This window comes from Glossina fuscipes, unplaced genomic scaffold (genome assembly GCF_014805625.2).
Source record: "Glossina fuscipes isolate IAEA_lab_2018 unplaced genomic scaffold, Yale_Gfus_2 204, whole genome shotgun sequence".
NCBI classification, from domain to species: Eukaryota; Metazoa; Arthropoda; class Insecta; order Diptera; family Glossinidae; genus Glossina; species Glossina fuscipes.
Window position 1 is genome coordinate 1,025,332 of NW_023998547.1, and position 17,025 is coordinate 1,042,356.

The 17,025-nt window shown below is 33.7% G+C and overlaps 2 protein-coding genes across 4 annotated transcripts in view; one reads left to right on the forward strand and one right to left on the reverse strand.

Annotated features, from left to right (window-relative positions):
* Positions 1-17,025, forward strand: part of LOC119641991 (autophagy-related protein 16) — a 202,128-nt gene that overhangs the window by 17,494 nt on the left and 167,609 nt on the right. The window lies entirely within an intron of this gene.
* LOC119641990 overlaps positions 1-17,025 on the reverse strand; it is a 62,332-nt gene that overhangs the window by 645 nt on the left and 44,662 nt on the right. The window contains exons 5-7 of the mRNA XM_038040938.1: positions 5,880-6,131; positions 3,185-4,116; positions 2,757-2,984 (exon numbers count right to left, since the gene is read on the reverse strand). Coding sequence (XP_037896866.1) covers positions 2,757-2,984; positions 3,185-4,116; positions 5,880-6,131 — 1,412 coding nt within the window. The remainder of the gene's footprint in view (positions 1-2,756; positions 2,985-3,184; positions 4,117-5,879; positions 6,132-17,025) is intronic.

Here is a 17,025-nt window from a genome sequence, read left to right on the forward strand (position 1 = left end):
ACACACACACACACACACACACACACACACACACAAAATCAAATCATCTTTACTGCCTGAACACAAATTTTTGGTCGTTTTTCATTTACCTCCTCTACCAATGAAAGTTTCTTATAGGAATTTGTAGCTTGTGTTTGAGATAAAACTAGGAAACTAGTTAGATACGATTTAGGTTTGCATCAAATGTCACAGTTAACATAAGTTTGCGCCGCGATTTTTCAAAATGCTCAAAAGGATGTAAATGTTAGGTCTGCAGGTTAGTTTTCATCCTTTAACCAAAAAATTTTGAAATTGAAATTTTGTTTTTGCAGTTAAGTGGAAAATTATGAGTAAGGGGTCGGGTTAAGTTACATTGAACTTCTAGTAAAGGTTTTTGAAATTTGAAGGTAGCTTTTTACTGAAATTCCTCCGGCTCTTACCAAGCTCTTATAAAAAACGTTATATTAGTCCTGAGTGAGTCTAGGTCATGGACCACTTGAAATGAGTTTGCCTTAACAGTTTTCATCGCAGCGTGACGAGCGATAATCTGCCGTGGTCTGCGTTCTTAAAGAGCAACGCTCCTCAAATTGGCTTTCGACTTTTAGAATGACATCACGACTTTTTCCAACGTTTCGAAATTCAAATTTCAACAAGGTATATAAACCAATCTTTTTTTTTTTTTTCAATAAAGTCGGTTTTTGTTTACGTCACTTTTACTAGCTACCACCGAGAATATTCAGTTAAACGTTGTAGGACAATAGCATTCGCGTACTATTCAACAGTTTTCGGCTGCCTGACAACATATTTTTAATTGACAGCAATTCTGGTTTTAATCGATTTGTACCGACATACTTACGGTTCAAAAACAAAAGTATGGAAGTAACGTCGAGGAAATAAAAATCAATACCAAGTTCGTCCTAAAGAAGAAAGTTGCAAGTGTATCTCATACGTCTAAGTACACTTTTCGAACGATTTTTTGAGAGGTTATATAAGGTGGGCCGAAAGAACCTGCTTTACAGAGCGTCACCTAGTTAACAAGAGACAGTAACAGACTAAACTAAGTTCTTAGTGAATGGCAATCATTTTGGTTTTTGAGAGGTTGGTCTTGTGGATGGACAGATAGAAATCAATTTCTTTCTTCAAGGAGGCGGGAACTCGTTGATTGATTGGAGCGTACACTGCATTTCTGCCTTAGTAGTATAATATACATAACATTATTACATAAAAAAAAATTAATGAAAACAAAATGTTTTGAGTGACCGCCAAAACCTTTATAATCGGTTGAGGAACTTTTTTACTTATTGATCGGAGTGGATGGATTTGCAATCTAAACTTAAGTATTTATGGTACGTTGCAAAGGAAAAAAAAAAACGGAATGTAAAGACGCATCTGGTGACGGGCCTTAAAAGGTTGCTATATCCTTTCTTTTCTTTCCTTCGTTCGCTTCTTTGAAACTCGTGTAAGGATATATTGGCCACCCTTTGAGAAAATAGGTCATCATATAGATAGAGATGTGAACGTGGAATAGTTGTTTCGCGGGAGAAAAGGCTTAACATATGTTATATGTACCGTAAAATGGTAAGCACCATGTGTTACATAGGGCCTGGCCGCTTCTAGTCATTGCGTTTAATAATATATTTGCGTTTCTCGTATGTAATTTTTTATATATTTGTCTTCCCCTCCCAGCTGCTTTCTTGTCTTACTTGTCTTACTGTTGTTAAAGTTTGCATTAATTTTGATTAACTTTTTGGCAGAAGTGATAACTACGCTCGATAGTCATTCTATATAAGAAATAATGGAAATTATTTTCCCATTTCTAGCGTAATTTAAGTTTTTTACATTTTCTTTTTTGTTCTCATTTAGTAACCAATGTGAATAATAGGTGTCGTATTATGTGAAGATCGTATCTTATTTTAAAGTTTTAAGAAATCACATCGACCGTGTCATGTCTTTCGTATAATGCTTCCACCCATTTCCATTCACTGAACCAATTTAATTGAAATGTTATCTGGTCTGTTTATCTCTTTTGGCCACAAAACTCCCATTTCTCGTTAATGTCTTTCACATTTGAATGTTTTCCCACATAATTTTTTCTCACACGCCACCTCGTTGCTAACCGAACTAAAACTACTACTGTATCCGACAAGCAAAAAGATTTTAATCCATTTAAAAGTACTTCTTTCTATTTCTATCGTAGATCAAATTGTGTACACATTAACAAAGTATATCACTGAACAATTACGTCAGTAAGCTTAACGCCTGATTGCACACCTTGCTGCGCAGTTTAGTTACTCTGCATGTGTTTATTGCAGTCTGTGTATCAGTATTAAAAATCTGAGACTATGATAGGGTTGGAACAAAATAAAACAAAAAAAAAAAAAAAAAAACGAAAAATAAAAAAACAACCTAATCAACCTTAATCGTCTCAACATGCTTTAGACTTAAGTAAGGAAAAAAACAATAAAAAAAAAAAAGAAAAAAAGGCAGGCATTAAGAGGCATCAAGTCTTATGGACTAATATTAGTTGGCACAATACAAGCATACACGACAGACAGTGGAACTGACAAAATGTAGCTTCAAGTTAAACAAACGTACGACCAACATGTTGTGTCTTAATGTTTTCAGATCACATTTGAACATTTTACGATTTTTTATTTGCTTTTTTTTTTTTTTATTTTTATTTTTATTTTGTGTGTTTACCCACAAACACAAATCCTATCACATATACATGTACAAGGCATGTAAGATTACATACCATGTTTTTTGGCTCTACTTACCAATGGCATTAACACAGAATCCTTGGTTTGTCTCATTGGCAATGAATACCGTCTCATTGGTATCGTATGCATTTGAAGATTTCGTTTGTTGTTGTCTATCGAAGCCAAATTTGTCAGTGATCTGAATTGATTGTACCAAAAGCATATCCTCTTGACTAGGTTTCTTTTTTGTCTCACGACGTATTCTGTGACTGTTGTACTCAGGCTGATTACCCGAAAATGTTGTTGCTGTTAATGTAAAAAAAAAATAAAAAAAAAAAATAAAAAGAAACAAAAAAAAAATCGAATGTTAATAAAAAGAAGAAAAACAAAAAAAACAAAACAAACAACAAATCTTAACTCTATGGTGGCATTATTCTGAAGAAATAAATGAAGCGATAATAGTTAATTGTTATCATTATATGGTGTTTGAAATGTTTGCCACTTACCTGTAACATTAACTGATCTCCGTCTACGTCCGTACGACAAGAGTGACTTGAATTCGCCACTGATATCTTCTTGATCGCATTGCACTGGCTCACAGGTGGGCATGCAGGGAGTAACTAAAGCGCGAAACTGTACGACTTCGGACGAAGGGAATTTAAAGGCATCGAAGTGTGATAAAAGCACTTTACCATTTAATGAACTCTTATAAATTGGACCCATAATGAAATGATCCGTGGGACAGCCATTCGCATCGATTAGCGTGATCTCGGCATTATCGCCGCCATCCATGGCTACCAGTTCACGTACAAAGATCTCATAAGGACTATGTTCATCGAGAATTTCAAATTTCAAAGCCAAGGGATCACCAACTTCAGCCGAACGCATAATATCCGAACCATCTCGCGATGTAATCTTCATTATAATATTAGGGGAATCGACAATAACCTCTTCCGACAAGGCCGGTTCAATGTCTCCTTTAACACCCAAGTCGACCTCATTCGATACCGATTTATTGGTTAAATCATATTGACAGGTAACTGCTAAACCCAAATCTGATGACGTGACTATAGTGTCATGATGTTGAATGACGACATCATTCATATAACGTCCCGATCCTTGTTGCCGGACATTACACTCCAAGTCTTGATAACCCATACGCAATTCAAATTCCAAAGAGTTCTTCACATCGAAAGCGCACGATTTCGGTGATCCCTTAGCATACACTTTACCATCGAACAATTTTGAAGTTCGTATACGTGCCACCATATCACCCGCACCGCATTCAATGGTTACATTATAACATGAAGCCAATTCATAGGTGGCCGCTTCCGGCACTTCTAAGTAAGGATCTTGAACATCGGACAGCGTGGCACGACTATGATGTGACAAACGACAGACCATATCGCCCGTGTCACCAAAATCATACGAATGACATCTGTCAGTAATAAGAAATAGTACATAATTAAAGCATACTTTTAGTTGTTTTTTTTGTCTATTCATACACGTAGCCTAACTAATTGGGGCGCATTAATGATAAATAAAAACAAGACAAGTGACGTTAGTGACGTTAGTGAGGCGATCTTAGTTGAAACATTATTAGCTTAAAAACAAGCGAAAACATAGTCCCACTATTAAATACCCTACACCACTTTGTCTAGCACACTTTTTATTTTTGCAATAGAACACAAAAATTATACTATATGTATATAGAATATTATATTTTATTATATATCATAACATATATAAATATATGTACATATATACAAGTTTCTCTGTTATCGGGACTTATGGTACTGGACATTACAAATTAGGCCTCTTTGCAAATAAAGGATTGTTTTCCGTGAAAATGGCTGTGCCCAAGACGTTCAAAACTTCTGATAAGTATTCAAAATTCAGCTTAGTTCGCCTTTATATCAAACACCTATTATGGATCGATTTTTATCATAAAATATTAAAACTTAGACTTGCCTGCCCTAAAAAACAAAAATTTTCGTGCAAATCCTTGTATGAGATAGGACCTAAAAATCGGCATATATCGCACTAATTTTCTAAGGTTAAGCTTTTTCTCTTAAATAACTACTATGGACTAAGTTTCATCATAACATGTTAAAATTTTGCATTTTTCTGCCCTCCAAAGAATTAATTTTCATGAAAATATATATATAGGGTAGGAACCAAAAAATAGGCCGAGATGGTCTCAATTTGGTACAGTTAATTTTTTTTTATCTTAAATTACTAATATGATTTGATTTTTATGATGAAACGTTGAAAAGTAGACCTTTTTGTGTCATATGTCAAACTACAGTTTTCGTTGTATGAGATTATCCCAACCGGTCCACTATTACGTAGCCTGACTTCTCGAGATATGTCGAAAATTGGATTTTTTTCCATATTTCAAAATAGGGCGTGGTCGAAAAAGGGGACGAAACTAAATCATGGGTCAGTGTATAATTAAAAATATCTCAAGAACTGCGACGTGTAGCATGAACACAAATTTATATGGACAGTCCAAAGACGGATAGATGGGCTTACATCGATTTTGAAAATGATTCTGAATCGATCGGTATAATAAAAGGTGGGGTCTATCTTAAACGCTTCTACATGTTAAGTACGACCGTTAGATATCCTCTACCACAGGTGATGTAGGGTACAAAGAAGAAATTAGAGCAAAATTGCTTTCATAAAAATTGCACTCATTCTGATGAGCATTTTTAACACTTAGACTGTGGACGCACTAAGAAAAAAAGATTTGCTACAATTTGAACAACATTTTGCTTTTGCACATATTAGATATGTTTGCATGAATGGGTGTGTTTGTGTGTGCGTGTTTGCATTTGTGATGACTATCCAACCTGTTTTAAAGCGTGATTTCCTGAACGCTAAATCCTTGAAATGCTTTAGCGCATTACAAATAAAAAACTTCACCTTGCCGTAGCATTAGAGATACTTAAGTTAATTTATATGTTTCGTTGCGGTCACTGATTAACCGTTCATCACCGCCACCACCACCACCACCACCGCCACCATCACCATCACTAAGATCACCATTACCATTACTACCACTGGCCAAACTACATTTTAATTTTGATCGTTTTTCGCTTTGCTTTTTATGCGCATACATACGTACGTACATACGAGCGCGCGCGCGCGCGCCCTCGTCTAATATAGGCATACGTCAGTTTATTTGTTGCACTTTACCTGTAAGGTGAATTTATGCACAAATCACGGCACTCATCAATGCTGCCAACATCCTGATAAACGGAATCGACAGTTTTCAATATTCTACCAGATAAACGTTTAAATTCGCACAATTTATTTGGCTCTTCGGCACAGTTGTTTTCCAGATAATCGATGCCATCATGTAGCTGGAATGCACTTGTACCGGCCAATGTAATGCGATCCATTTCAGAGAGTTCACAAATATTTGTGGCACGATAATAGTTGGCCGATCTGTAATGTGAGTTCAAAACATAAAGAAAGCAAAAAAAAAAGAAAAAAAAATCATTATTTTTCTTCTTGTTCTTTTTGTTGTGCTATTATTATTGCACCAACTTCTTGCTATAGATGATTGCTTTTGTGTTTACATTACATTTCTATATATATATATAAATATATATATATATATATATATTTATTTATTTATGCGTACGTGTATGGGTAAATACAACACGAATTTGTGATTGTAGTTGTTGTGCTTGTCTATTTCATTCGTTTGTTTGTGTGTGTATTGGATAAACGACAGTAACGAATACTTGAAATATTTTTGTTAATCATGGATTTTTCATAGTCAAAGTCAAAGTCAAAGTTTCGTTTTAGTCAATACTTTCAACTATTGTTGCGGTTGCCTGCGCTGTTGTTGTTAGATAACGACAACCAGTAGGAGTTGTAATCGATAGGTTGTCTAAAAAGAAATTATTTTTGCTTAAGACTTTTTTTTTACTTCTTTTTTTTTTCTTCTTTGGAATCGATTTTATTGTTGCTGTGCTCCTCTTGTTATATTCAAGTTTAATTTTTTGATCGCCTTTTGTGCCTGGTAGTTGAGTAGAATTGAGAAAGCGAGATAAAGAGATTACAACCGTTTAAATTTGTATCTATTTCTTGTTTTTATATACCCATGTATATATATATATATATAAGTATATGTTGCAGCATTAGGTCAAGTGCTAAAGAAAATAATGTTATTTGTTAAGTTAAGTAATTTGATGATCTAACGATTTCGTTGCATACAAAATAGAGAGAGAGAGAGGGAGAGAGAGAGAGAGAGAAAAGAAAAAGTACAAATGGAATGCATCGTGAATCTTGGGCAGCAGCCAGTGCTTAGGGCTTACCTTTCTTATCACAAATCTATAGACAATTTATGAGCTATGAAATGAAGGAAATTTACGTAGAGAGTTGCTTTTAAATAGAGTGTAAATATATATCAAATTCGTTGAACTGAATTTTTCTTTAAAATAAAATTTTCATGTCAGTCTTTTCTTTTTTTGACAAACAGCAGAGCTTCTGTTGAGCAAAAAATCTGTTAAATTTCTCTTAAAAAGAAATAAACAAATTCAGTTTTGTACTATTATTGAAGAGATTATAGACAAATTCAAATTTTGTCTAACGATATAAACCGCTATTAAAACTCATAGCTTAAAATTTTTAAATTTGAGATTTCAAAGGCATCTTTCGGAGAACAGGACCAAAGCGAGATTCTCACATTTTCTTGGTTTGATTGTTTATATATTGAAAATCCGAGTAAACAAAGGCTTCAAATATAACCTTTCAGATCTTGTACTAAACCGAATAGGAATAACATGTGTCTTGACACTTGAACTTTGAACTTAAATTGTTTGATTGCTTCACATTGCATTTCCAAAATGAAAATGAAATTTTATGTTTTCGTATAGATGGTCTAGATGTATAATAAAATAATATTTTAACTATTCTCAGCAAATCATAAGTGACTGAGAGTCACATCCTGGTATGATTTGTGATAAAATCGTTCTTTATGGTTAAAATTTCATATTTCTCTTTGTTGTCATTTATTCAAATATAATTGCGAAGGAAAATTTTCTCTGAGCTAAGCTAAGAATGCATTCTAACTCTACTCTAGATATTCTATTGGAAACCTGCTATTAGTTCCGAAAGATCGGCCGTTTTCTTCCAAAACGGAGTATGTTAATTAGATATAGCATTACGATCTATTTTCAAATCCGTCATCCTACATCCTACTGATCGATTTTCAAATTATTCATTAAAATTTTTGAACTAACTTTGATCTTGTTTTTATGAAAAATAGACTTATTCCACTTTCAATCAAAGAGATCAGTTATGCAATTTCCCGAACTACGCACGATTATATTCCCAAAATGATGAAAATTTTTAAGAATTTTTTTTTTTTTGGAACTGCTTACAGGTAATAAACTCATAGGACATTACGTTCATTGTCATCGGTAATTTTTTTATTAAAAATGGATTTGCACCACTTTCAAGGAATTATCCCTAAAGTTTTGTAAAGTAATGTATTATTAACTAATAGTCTTATGTACTAATAGTGTACATGAAATTTAAATTTCATAAAGTTTTCATATATGTAAATGACTCTTCTTGAATAAAGTCGATTTTAGAGTTTTCCATTTATGTCCATTTCAGGTTATCTTTTGACTTGATGACAAAGCTTCCGTTTTAACCTTCTCCTAGATCTTGGCGTCTGTAGTAACAGAAAGAATAAGATGAGCATAAGATATAATACTACCGACCATGATTAGCTAGTTAACAAGTTAGCTGTCGCAACCTTTTTGAAAAATATTCAGTTAAATACTGTCACAAACATTAAGTGATGACGAATATACTCATCCAACGCAGATCTTGTTCGTTTTTCGTTGTTCTTTTTATGTAATATAAAGGAATTTAAGCAAACAATATTTAATAGGTAAAGTTTTATAGCGTTACGAGACGTTTGTTTGTTGAGGGTTAAACAGGATTACACTTTTTATTACCCGTCATCGCAGGTGGTGGTCGCAGTAATGATTAGAAAACCATGCATGCGCGGTCAAAAAACCATTACTTACACTGCGTCTAACTTTCTTATAATAATAATTTATACATTTTAATTTGCTCTTTTTGCTTCGTCTCGATCACCAAATATTTCAAATATGTCTTGAAATTAAAAAATATATCGTATTTCATCCTGGATCGGGTGTGTTACACATGGACTTAGGATAGACAGCCTTTATATAATACCAATCGATACGGAATCATTTTCTGAATTGAATTAAGCAAGCATGATCGTCTGTCCGTCGGTCTTGTTTTCTTGTGTTCAATTTAAAGGCCGCAAAGTTTTGAAGTGTTTTGATGAAACTTGGTAGACTGCTTTGGCCCAAAAGTGAACGGATGGCAGCATTTTGCTAGCCACGTTCCATATAACAGTCGTTGTATGAATAGCTGTTGCAAGTGAAGTGGTGTAGGGCATTTAATAGTGGGCGTGTTTCACTATATTGTTTTTGCTTGTTTTTCATTAAAATCGCAATTTAAACGGCGAATGGTGACGAATATATTCGTCATAACCATATTACGATTTCTTTATGACAAGTCAATGGCAGCTAAGTGGTCAACGGTTGCCAATCGCCTATAACAACTCGGACTACTCGCTGTTATAGTAATTGCCTACTTTTGCATGTATGCGAACAATATTTAGAAAGATGGTAAGAAAAATATATTCTGATATATTGCATATATGTATAAAAATTTGCAAAACTCTTCCTGTTTTGATAATTTTTTTCTTTTAAATAAAAATTAATATAAAATATATATATATATATATATATATACATACATATATGGGATATATATATGTGTATACATTTATTTATTTATATTCACTTACTATCAAATTCCGAAAATGCACAGTAAGGCATCTAAACGTAGGCGTTATTTAAACAGTTTTCAAGCCTGAAGTGTAGTTTTTGTAACATAGTTTACTTTGTGTGGTAAAAAGCATTAAAAATTTTTTATTTTTTTATTTTTTTTTTTTTATAAATAAGAAACGTACCCGTGTCGCTTCCTTAATCTAAGCGTCTAAATTCTAGACCGAAAAAACAAACAACCAGGCAAACACATGCCAAAGTTACACAAAAAGTAAACAAGACAATAAGAAAGAAACATTTGGCATGCAACGTCAGTCTTCAACATAAAGCGATAAAATCAATTGCAGGAGAAACAAGACCAAAAAAAAAAAAACAAAAAACAGAAAAAGGAAAAAAAAAAAATAAAATAAAACATTTCTCAAAAAAAAAAAAAAAATAAAAAAATAAAACCAGACCACACACATTTATATATACGGATTTACACAACAAAAATATATAGCAAAAAATATCATAAAATTACGTATAAAACTTAAAGTTCGTTGTGTGTGTGTGTGTGTGTGTGTGTGTTGTGTGTGCACATACACTAAGAAAGCAAAATAATTCTCTTTAAACATTCTATTCTATGAGTGGCTGATATAACGAGCTTGCTTACCTTGCTCTACGTGTGTGTGTATGTGATAAGTTTGGATAGATGTGGTAAAAAATATAGAAAAACTAGTACAGCGAACATTATATAGTTTTCATCAAACAATTTCATCGCCACCAAATAAACGGAATATTTTTCATTGATATGCTTTTGGGTTTTTTTTTCTTTTATGTTTGTTTGTTCTGTTTTTCTTCTAAATTTTCTATTATTTTAATTGACATAAACAAATGTTATAGCCTTTGAAGAAATAAAGATTACACATATATATATATACATGCACACACACACACACACACACACACACACACACACACACACAAACGCAATGATTATGTGAGAGTGCTATTTAAGGCGTTTTATATTGTTGCAGATTATTGCAGATTGTTGCATTAAGATAAGCATTTATGTGATTTGAATAGAAGTAAAGAAGTTTACGCGCTTACCTACTTACATCTATTTGACATATATATGCAAAACATAAAGTCAATCATCAAAGAAAAAAAACATATATATATATATATATGTAAGCAGATCACCATTAAATATTTTAATTCAAGTTTGGAAGTAATATCAATTGCTCTACTGGGAATCATACGATACCGATCACACACACATGGCGGACATATTAGAGTTGCCAACTATTGTTGCATTTACGAGCAAATATCGTAGATCCCCTCAAATTGTACATTTGATTGATATAAATAGAGAGCAACAGATTAAGAAATGTCTGTCCGTCTGTCTGTCTGTCAGTCAGTCAGTTTCTCTATCCATATGTTTGCCTATCTACATGGCTCTCCGTACGTCCTTTTCTCAAACAGAGAATCTCAGAAGTTTATGTACAAATATTTCGCAAATGAAATTCTTTTCTGCTTTGTTAAACGAGGCAATAATTGAAACAGAATGTAAGAAATCGAACAGGCATGTAGACGACGGATCCTTTCACTAAATAAAACTTTTATTCTTTCATTTTAATTGATACTAAATTTCGTTCGTTTGTGTAATTTAGGTTATACTGCAATAGTTATTTAAATACATGAACAAGTGTTGTTTTAGTCACACATCATATACAATTTTTATAATTACCACAGAAGCTTTATTCGATTTTGAAAATATTTCTAAGCGATACAAATATGCTACAAACATGCATTCCTAATTAACTGTACATTGCGGTAAATTTGATTTAGACATGGCTAATTGACCTTAATAGGTTGTAAAGAAAAACAAATTCCATCTGGAAAAGGGTGAGGTTTGATTTCCACATATCCAGAAAGTCTGTCTGTACAATTACCTCTAAATTCGGTTTCAAAATGTATATGATAAAAATGATAATAATATACGATGCCATATATATATATTTTTGCATACACACATATATTCATGTATATATTTATATGAATATATATGTATATAGTAAGTGATGTATGAAAACTCGCTCCGTTTCGCTGGACATGTGCGGCAATTTAGTGGGCGGATAGACGAATGTTAAATTAGCAGAGTGAAGAACGTGAAAACACTTTGCTCTATAAATATGTTAATATATTCTTGAAATGGCTAACCACTTGGGGAATGTTCCCTCTACGTATTACATTGTCATGACTACCAAGGAAAAGAAGTGAAGAATGGGAATGATGTAGAGATGTGGACGGTGAATCTGTGTGCCAAATCGGTAAGTGCTATGCCTTTACCGACTGAACACGCAATTTAGTGTACGATAGTAAACTCTATCGCGCCGATATTTGAACCCGAGAATACGACTTTTTAGTGTCGGTTTTGTCTACTCGACTACTTTCAGGGATAATAAGACAGATGTCGATCATAGAGTTTAACGTGCCTAACTAAGGCTTAACTTCACTGATTCAATGGCCCGCACAGTGTATATTGCATTATTCATCGCCAAATCTTTTATGTCGCACTTATGTCATTAAATGTGGCCTTTTAGTCAAGACGAGGCCTATTTAAGCAATCTGATCTTCTTTGGATCAATCAAGCAATTGCACTGTAACAGAGTGAGGCACATCGTGCCCCTACCGCTAACGAAGTTAGAACTCAGCACATTACCCCGAGTATAGAATGCGCCAGCATGTGAGGCCCGCCTTGCTAACGATTTCCCAGTAACCGAGAAAAACAGATATCATGCTGTCATGCTCTTCCAACTTAGTTCTCACTTTTCTATATAGCGCAGATCCCCATAGCAGTATAACTGTAGCGATAAGAAAATCCCTTCCGATGAACGGAAAGTCGATCTCCCTGTGGCCATCCCATCGCTGAGAAGCGACGGGTAGTGTGAATGGTTAGATTTAGTGTTCAAATACGAAGAAGAACTCGTTCTGCTTTTAAATCTTATCTTCGATTAGAAAATATGTAAAATTGTACATAAAAACTATTTATTCCAGTAAAGTTTTTACCTTAAAAGTCAGACAAGTTAGTACCAATCGATATTAATAAAAATGCAGACAACATGTTAATGTTGTCAAATATTTATGTTTAAAGACCGCGTGGCCATTAGCTGAAGCGATAATGAACAACAACAATGTTTTCAAGTCATTTAAAAATGTGATTCTTTTCATTTGAGTATGCGCTGTTGTGTGAGACAAGTGCAATAAAATAAAAGCATATATGCGAACTATGAAAAAAAGGGTCTTTAAGTGTAACAAGACATGTAAAAATGTCTTAGAGCTTTTCACATATCAAACGTAAAACTAAAATAGACACAAAACATATGTTAAACAGTAGCGTTTTAGAACTGTTGCCGCTCATCTATTCGTTTGCTTTATATACATATGCAGTTGGATGAACATTGAAGAGATGATACTGCAAGTACAACGAACGCGTGTAACTTGTAACAGGCTTAAAACATCTCAGTGCCAGAGCAGATAAGATACATTTTCATTTTTTTCAAAAAAAGAAAAAGAAGAACAAAACAATTGTTTTGAAATGTTGCAGACAGCACACAAGAGAAGTAAAGGAAGAGCTGCAATGAATAGTTTATAAGAAGGAATAAGACAAGTATTATGAAATTATGATCCTACTCTTAGCTATCAAGCAAGGTATTTTTAATGTCTTCGTTTTTCTAGATTTTTAAAAATTTTTTTTTTAATGCCGATGCATGTCTAAGAAATCGCAAGAAAAATGAAATCTAGACGAGATATAGATTGATTCGAATTTTTCATGCGCTCTCTCTTTCTTTCTCTTTCTCTCTCTGTCTGTCCTTCTTTCTCTCTCTCTCTCTCTTTCTATCTACCTCTCTTTCTCTCCCTCTCTCCTGTTCACTCTCTCTCTGCCCCTCCCTCGCTCTTTCTCTCTGTCTCTCTGTCTCTCTCTGGCCAAATAATATAAGTTTATAGACCCTATGCATTAATCTACTCCATTAAATACAACTTTGCGAACCAAGAATCAAAAATTCTTAAAAATTTGATTTGCAAAAATAATAACACAAGCACACGGCTCGTTGCCACTGAAATTGAAGGCAACTTTTTTTTGCAAATTTTAAATCGTACTGCCGACGTTTTGCATATACCTATTTCTAAAAACTTGGTTACGATCTGCCAATAAGTTGCAATTCAAATTTTATCGTTAGCTGTGGTCGTTCATTTAAGTAGCAAGTTATCGTTTTCTTTCCAACTGGCTTTCATTACTCGTTTGTGTAGGAAGGTCACATTGGATTCTTAATCGACCTAGAAATATTTCTTACCTTCATTTTTGCGACCGTAGACAAAAAAAGGGGATCAAAGTGACCCCCTTCGGTAGAGATAGATATACATAATCGTCATCTCGAAATCAGACTGAGTAGGACTAAACTGGTTTCAGGTATTTAAAGGTCTTACCAAATAATTCACCAGAAAATTTCGGGACCTTACGTTCCCTACAACCGTTTTTTTTAAGATCGACATTTGAAAAGGAGTAAAATGGCTTATCCGCCGATTTTGGTGTTTAAGCGAACATTTGCAAACTTTTGCATGGATAGTCGAGGACTAAAGAAGCGATTTTCATGCTCTCCTTTTGGAATCATTTGTTTTTATATCATCAGGAGAGAGGGAGAGCACGAAACGATAGATTTTTGCAAAGTCATTAAGAACATATCTTAATCTGACTTAGCCATTAAGGACGGCTAAGCCTTTTCCTTCAATATTCAATTTTGAGCAACTTATTCCAATTGTTATCTTCCCTTCTCATATTCATTGCTACAATCACTTCAATTGAAAGACAAAACTTGACAACATTTCTTTCTTGCCAATCCAACATTTGCGGTATGCCCAAGCAATGCCAATTACAAACATTCAAAACAAGGAAGTAAGAGTGAATCTTGGATAATAAGAGATTTAATAGATTTCATTAAATGCGAAAGCTTGAATGTACCGATCTAATCCACTTTTGTCATGATCTTTTACGGTGTTCTAGAGAGTGTTCTCATATCTGTTAAAATTTGGAAAATGTTAAAAAATTGACGTAGATTACTTTACTGATCAGGCCTATCAGGACCATTAGCTATCGGTAATTGGTTTGCGCACAGGCGAAACTCAAGCCTACTATCACATAATTTTTGAGCGTTCTCCAAAAATGGACAGATAGCCAGGCAGGTAGATAAAACCAAAAGGATTTCGAATCTTATACCTGAACCCCTTGCCCTTAAAACTGATACTTTTGAAGTTTGCATGGCATAAAAGCTCGCCCAGGGATCAAAGTAGTTGATTAGCTTTTAAAGGTATTAAAAAAGTCTAACCTCTACCTAGGAATTTCCGATAGTGATCACGTTTTGGAATTTTATTATTAATTATAAGTTATTTTGCCTAAAATCCCTGACCTGAGCAATATTCAAACATTTTATGGAATCTCGAATATATATTTCCGATTTTTGCATAACGAATAACGAAACCAATATGCTTAATAGAGGTGATGGAAATGATTATGAAAAAAGTAAAAGAGAGTGCTTTGAAGGTTTTTTGATGTGCCTTAGCGTAAACATAATCATTGTCTTAGACATTATTACCTTTAACGAAAACGGAAAGAGAAGAAAAGTAAATATGAAAGAACGAAAACAGCGCCAGATATTTCTACTGACAGCAAAATAGCCACCGTTTGGCCGATGAAAAAATTGAAAAAACAGAACTTTGAAGATTTTACAAAAACAAAAAAACAAAAAAAAAGAACAAACATAAATTTGGTTCTTATGTGTGATTATTACACAAAATTTTTAACAGTGCTTTTTATTTATGTACCTTTCTTTTTCTTCTCAATTACAGTTGTTGTTGGTTTTTTTTCTATTTTTTATTTTGTTTTTTTTTTATTGTTGTTGTGCCTGTTATTGTTATTGCAACGGTTAGTCTTAATAACCACATCCGTTAAGTTGTTGTTTAGCTTTTCGTTTAAAATCTAATTTTTTTTTTTTTTGTTTTTGTTTTTCGCATGCACCATCACTGCAAACATCAGCGGGAATCTATAATTCCATCAAAGTAGGCGTTTGTTTTTTTTTCTTCTCTGATTTCTTGATACATTACCGCCACAATAACCTAGCCCAGCTACAATGTTGTCCGAAAAAAAAAAAACACAAACTCCATAAAACTGACGCAATTTATAAAACGCTATCGCATTCGTGCGGTGCAGGCCTATCTATACATGTACATGATATATATACGTTAGCTGTTTTTTACATCAACACTTATGCTACGGTATGCGTGCGTGCCAGTACTGATCAACAGGTTTACATTTCATTTCAAGAACTGTTATGTTAATTAATAAACGCGATTTCTTAAAAATTAATTCAATTTTAATTTTTCTCTTTTTTACTAAAATCTAACTTGATAGCAGTCATGTGTAACTGCGTTACAATAAACTGTGAGTGTTGGAGGCTCATAAAAGCCTCACAGTTTAATCTTCTTAGAGACAGTTTTTATAGCTGCGATAAGTAACGAAAAGTGATTGTGACTTATATTTGCGTTAAAAGCATAACTACGGCTCGGACAAGGATCACTTTTAACGCAAATTGGATTAATATTTAATGTAATAAAAGTCAAATGAAAGTATGCATGACTTTTAAAAGGCTCTCAACTTATTTGAATTTGCGGCGATTTGGTAACAAGTAACTACTGTTTTAAAACTGCAGTGATGCTAGTGGTCTTGTGGAATACCCAACTGTGTCAGCATTCAAAGATATGTTGTTTCAACAACAAGTTTCCTTAGACCTGAGAGAGGAGGTAGAAGCTTCGGGTAATTTTGAATGCAATCAATAGGGAATATAATCCAATGATTTTTCTTTCTTCTTCTTCCTTCCATGCCTGAGTAATTTGTTTGTTTTCTTAGTGAATTCACCTAAAAGACTTGTCGTACCATTCATCACATAGTCATTACTCTACCCACAGCTCAATTTTTTCACCCCTTAAGCAACTTTTTTTCATTTTTCTTGTCTTAAACCTACAATATGGACACATAGTCCATCGATGTAAGACCGGCAAGAATGAAAATGTATCCAATAAATAAAACTATTATTTCGTTTCTTAACTTAAGTCTCAACTATTGATTTGATCAAAATTTTGCTTCCGCCATGTAAAGGTATATCAATACCTCATTCATGTAAAAAGCTAATTAACCCGCAAAAGGATCTACGCCGCCTTCTAATAAAGGAGTGAATATCTCATGGCATTTATGCTGCCATATAAGCGAGATATCATTTACTAACTACGCCAGGATGTATGCTTCATTCAATTATTCATTTCTGTACAAGTGTCGTAGGAACTATGTGAACACTTTTGTATTTTTGTCGAATTACACTGTTTTTTGTCGCCACCAATTACTTATTTACCACGAGCTAGCAGAAGCGGAGCAAGTAGACACACTTTTTTCCTATAACAAGTTT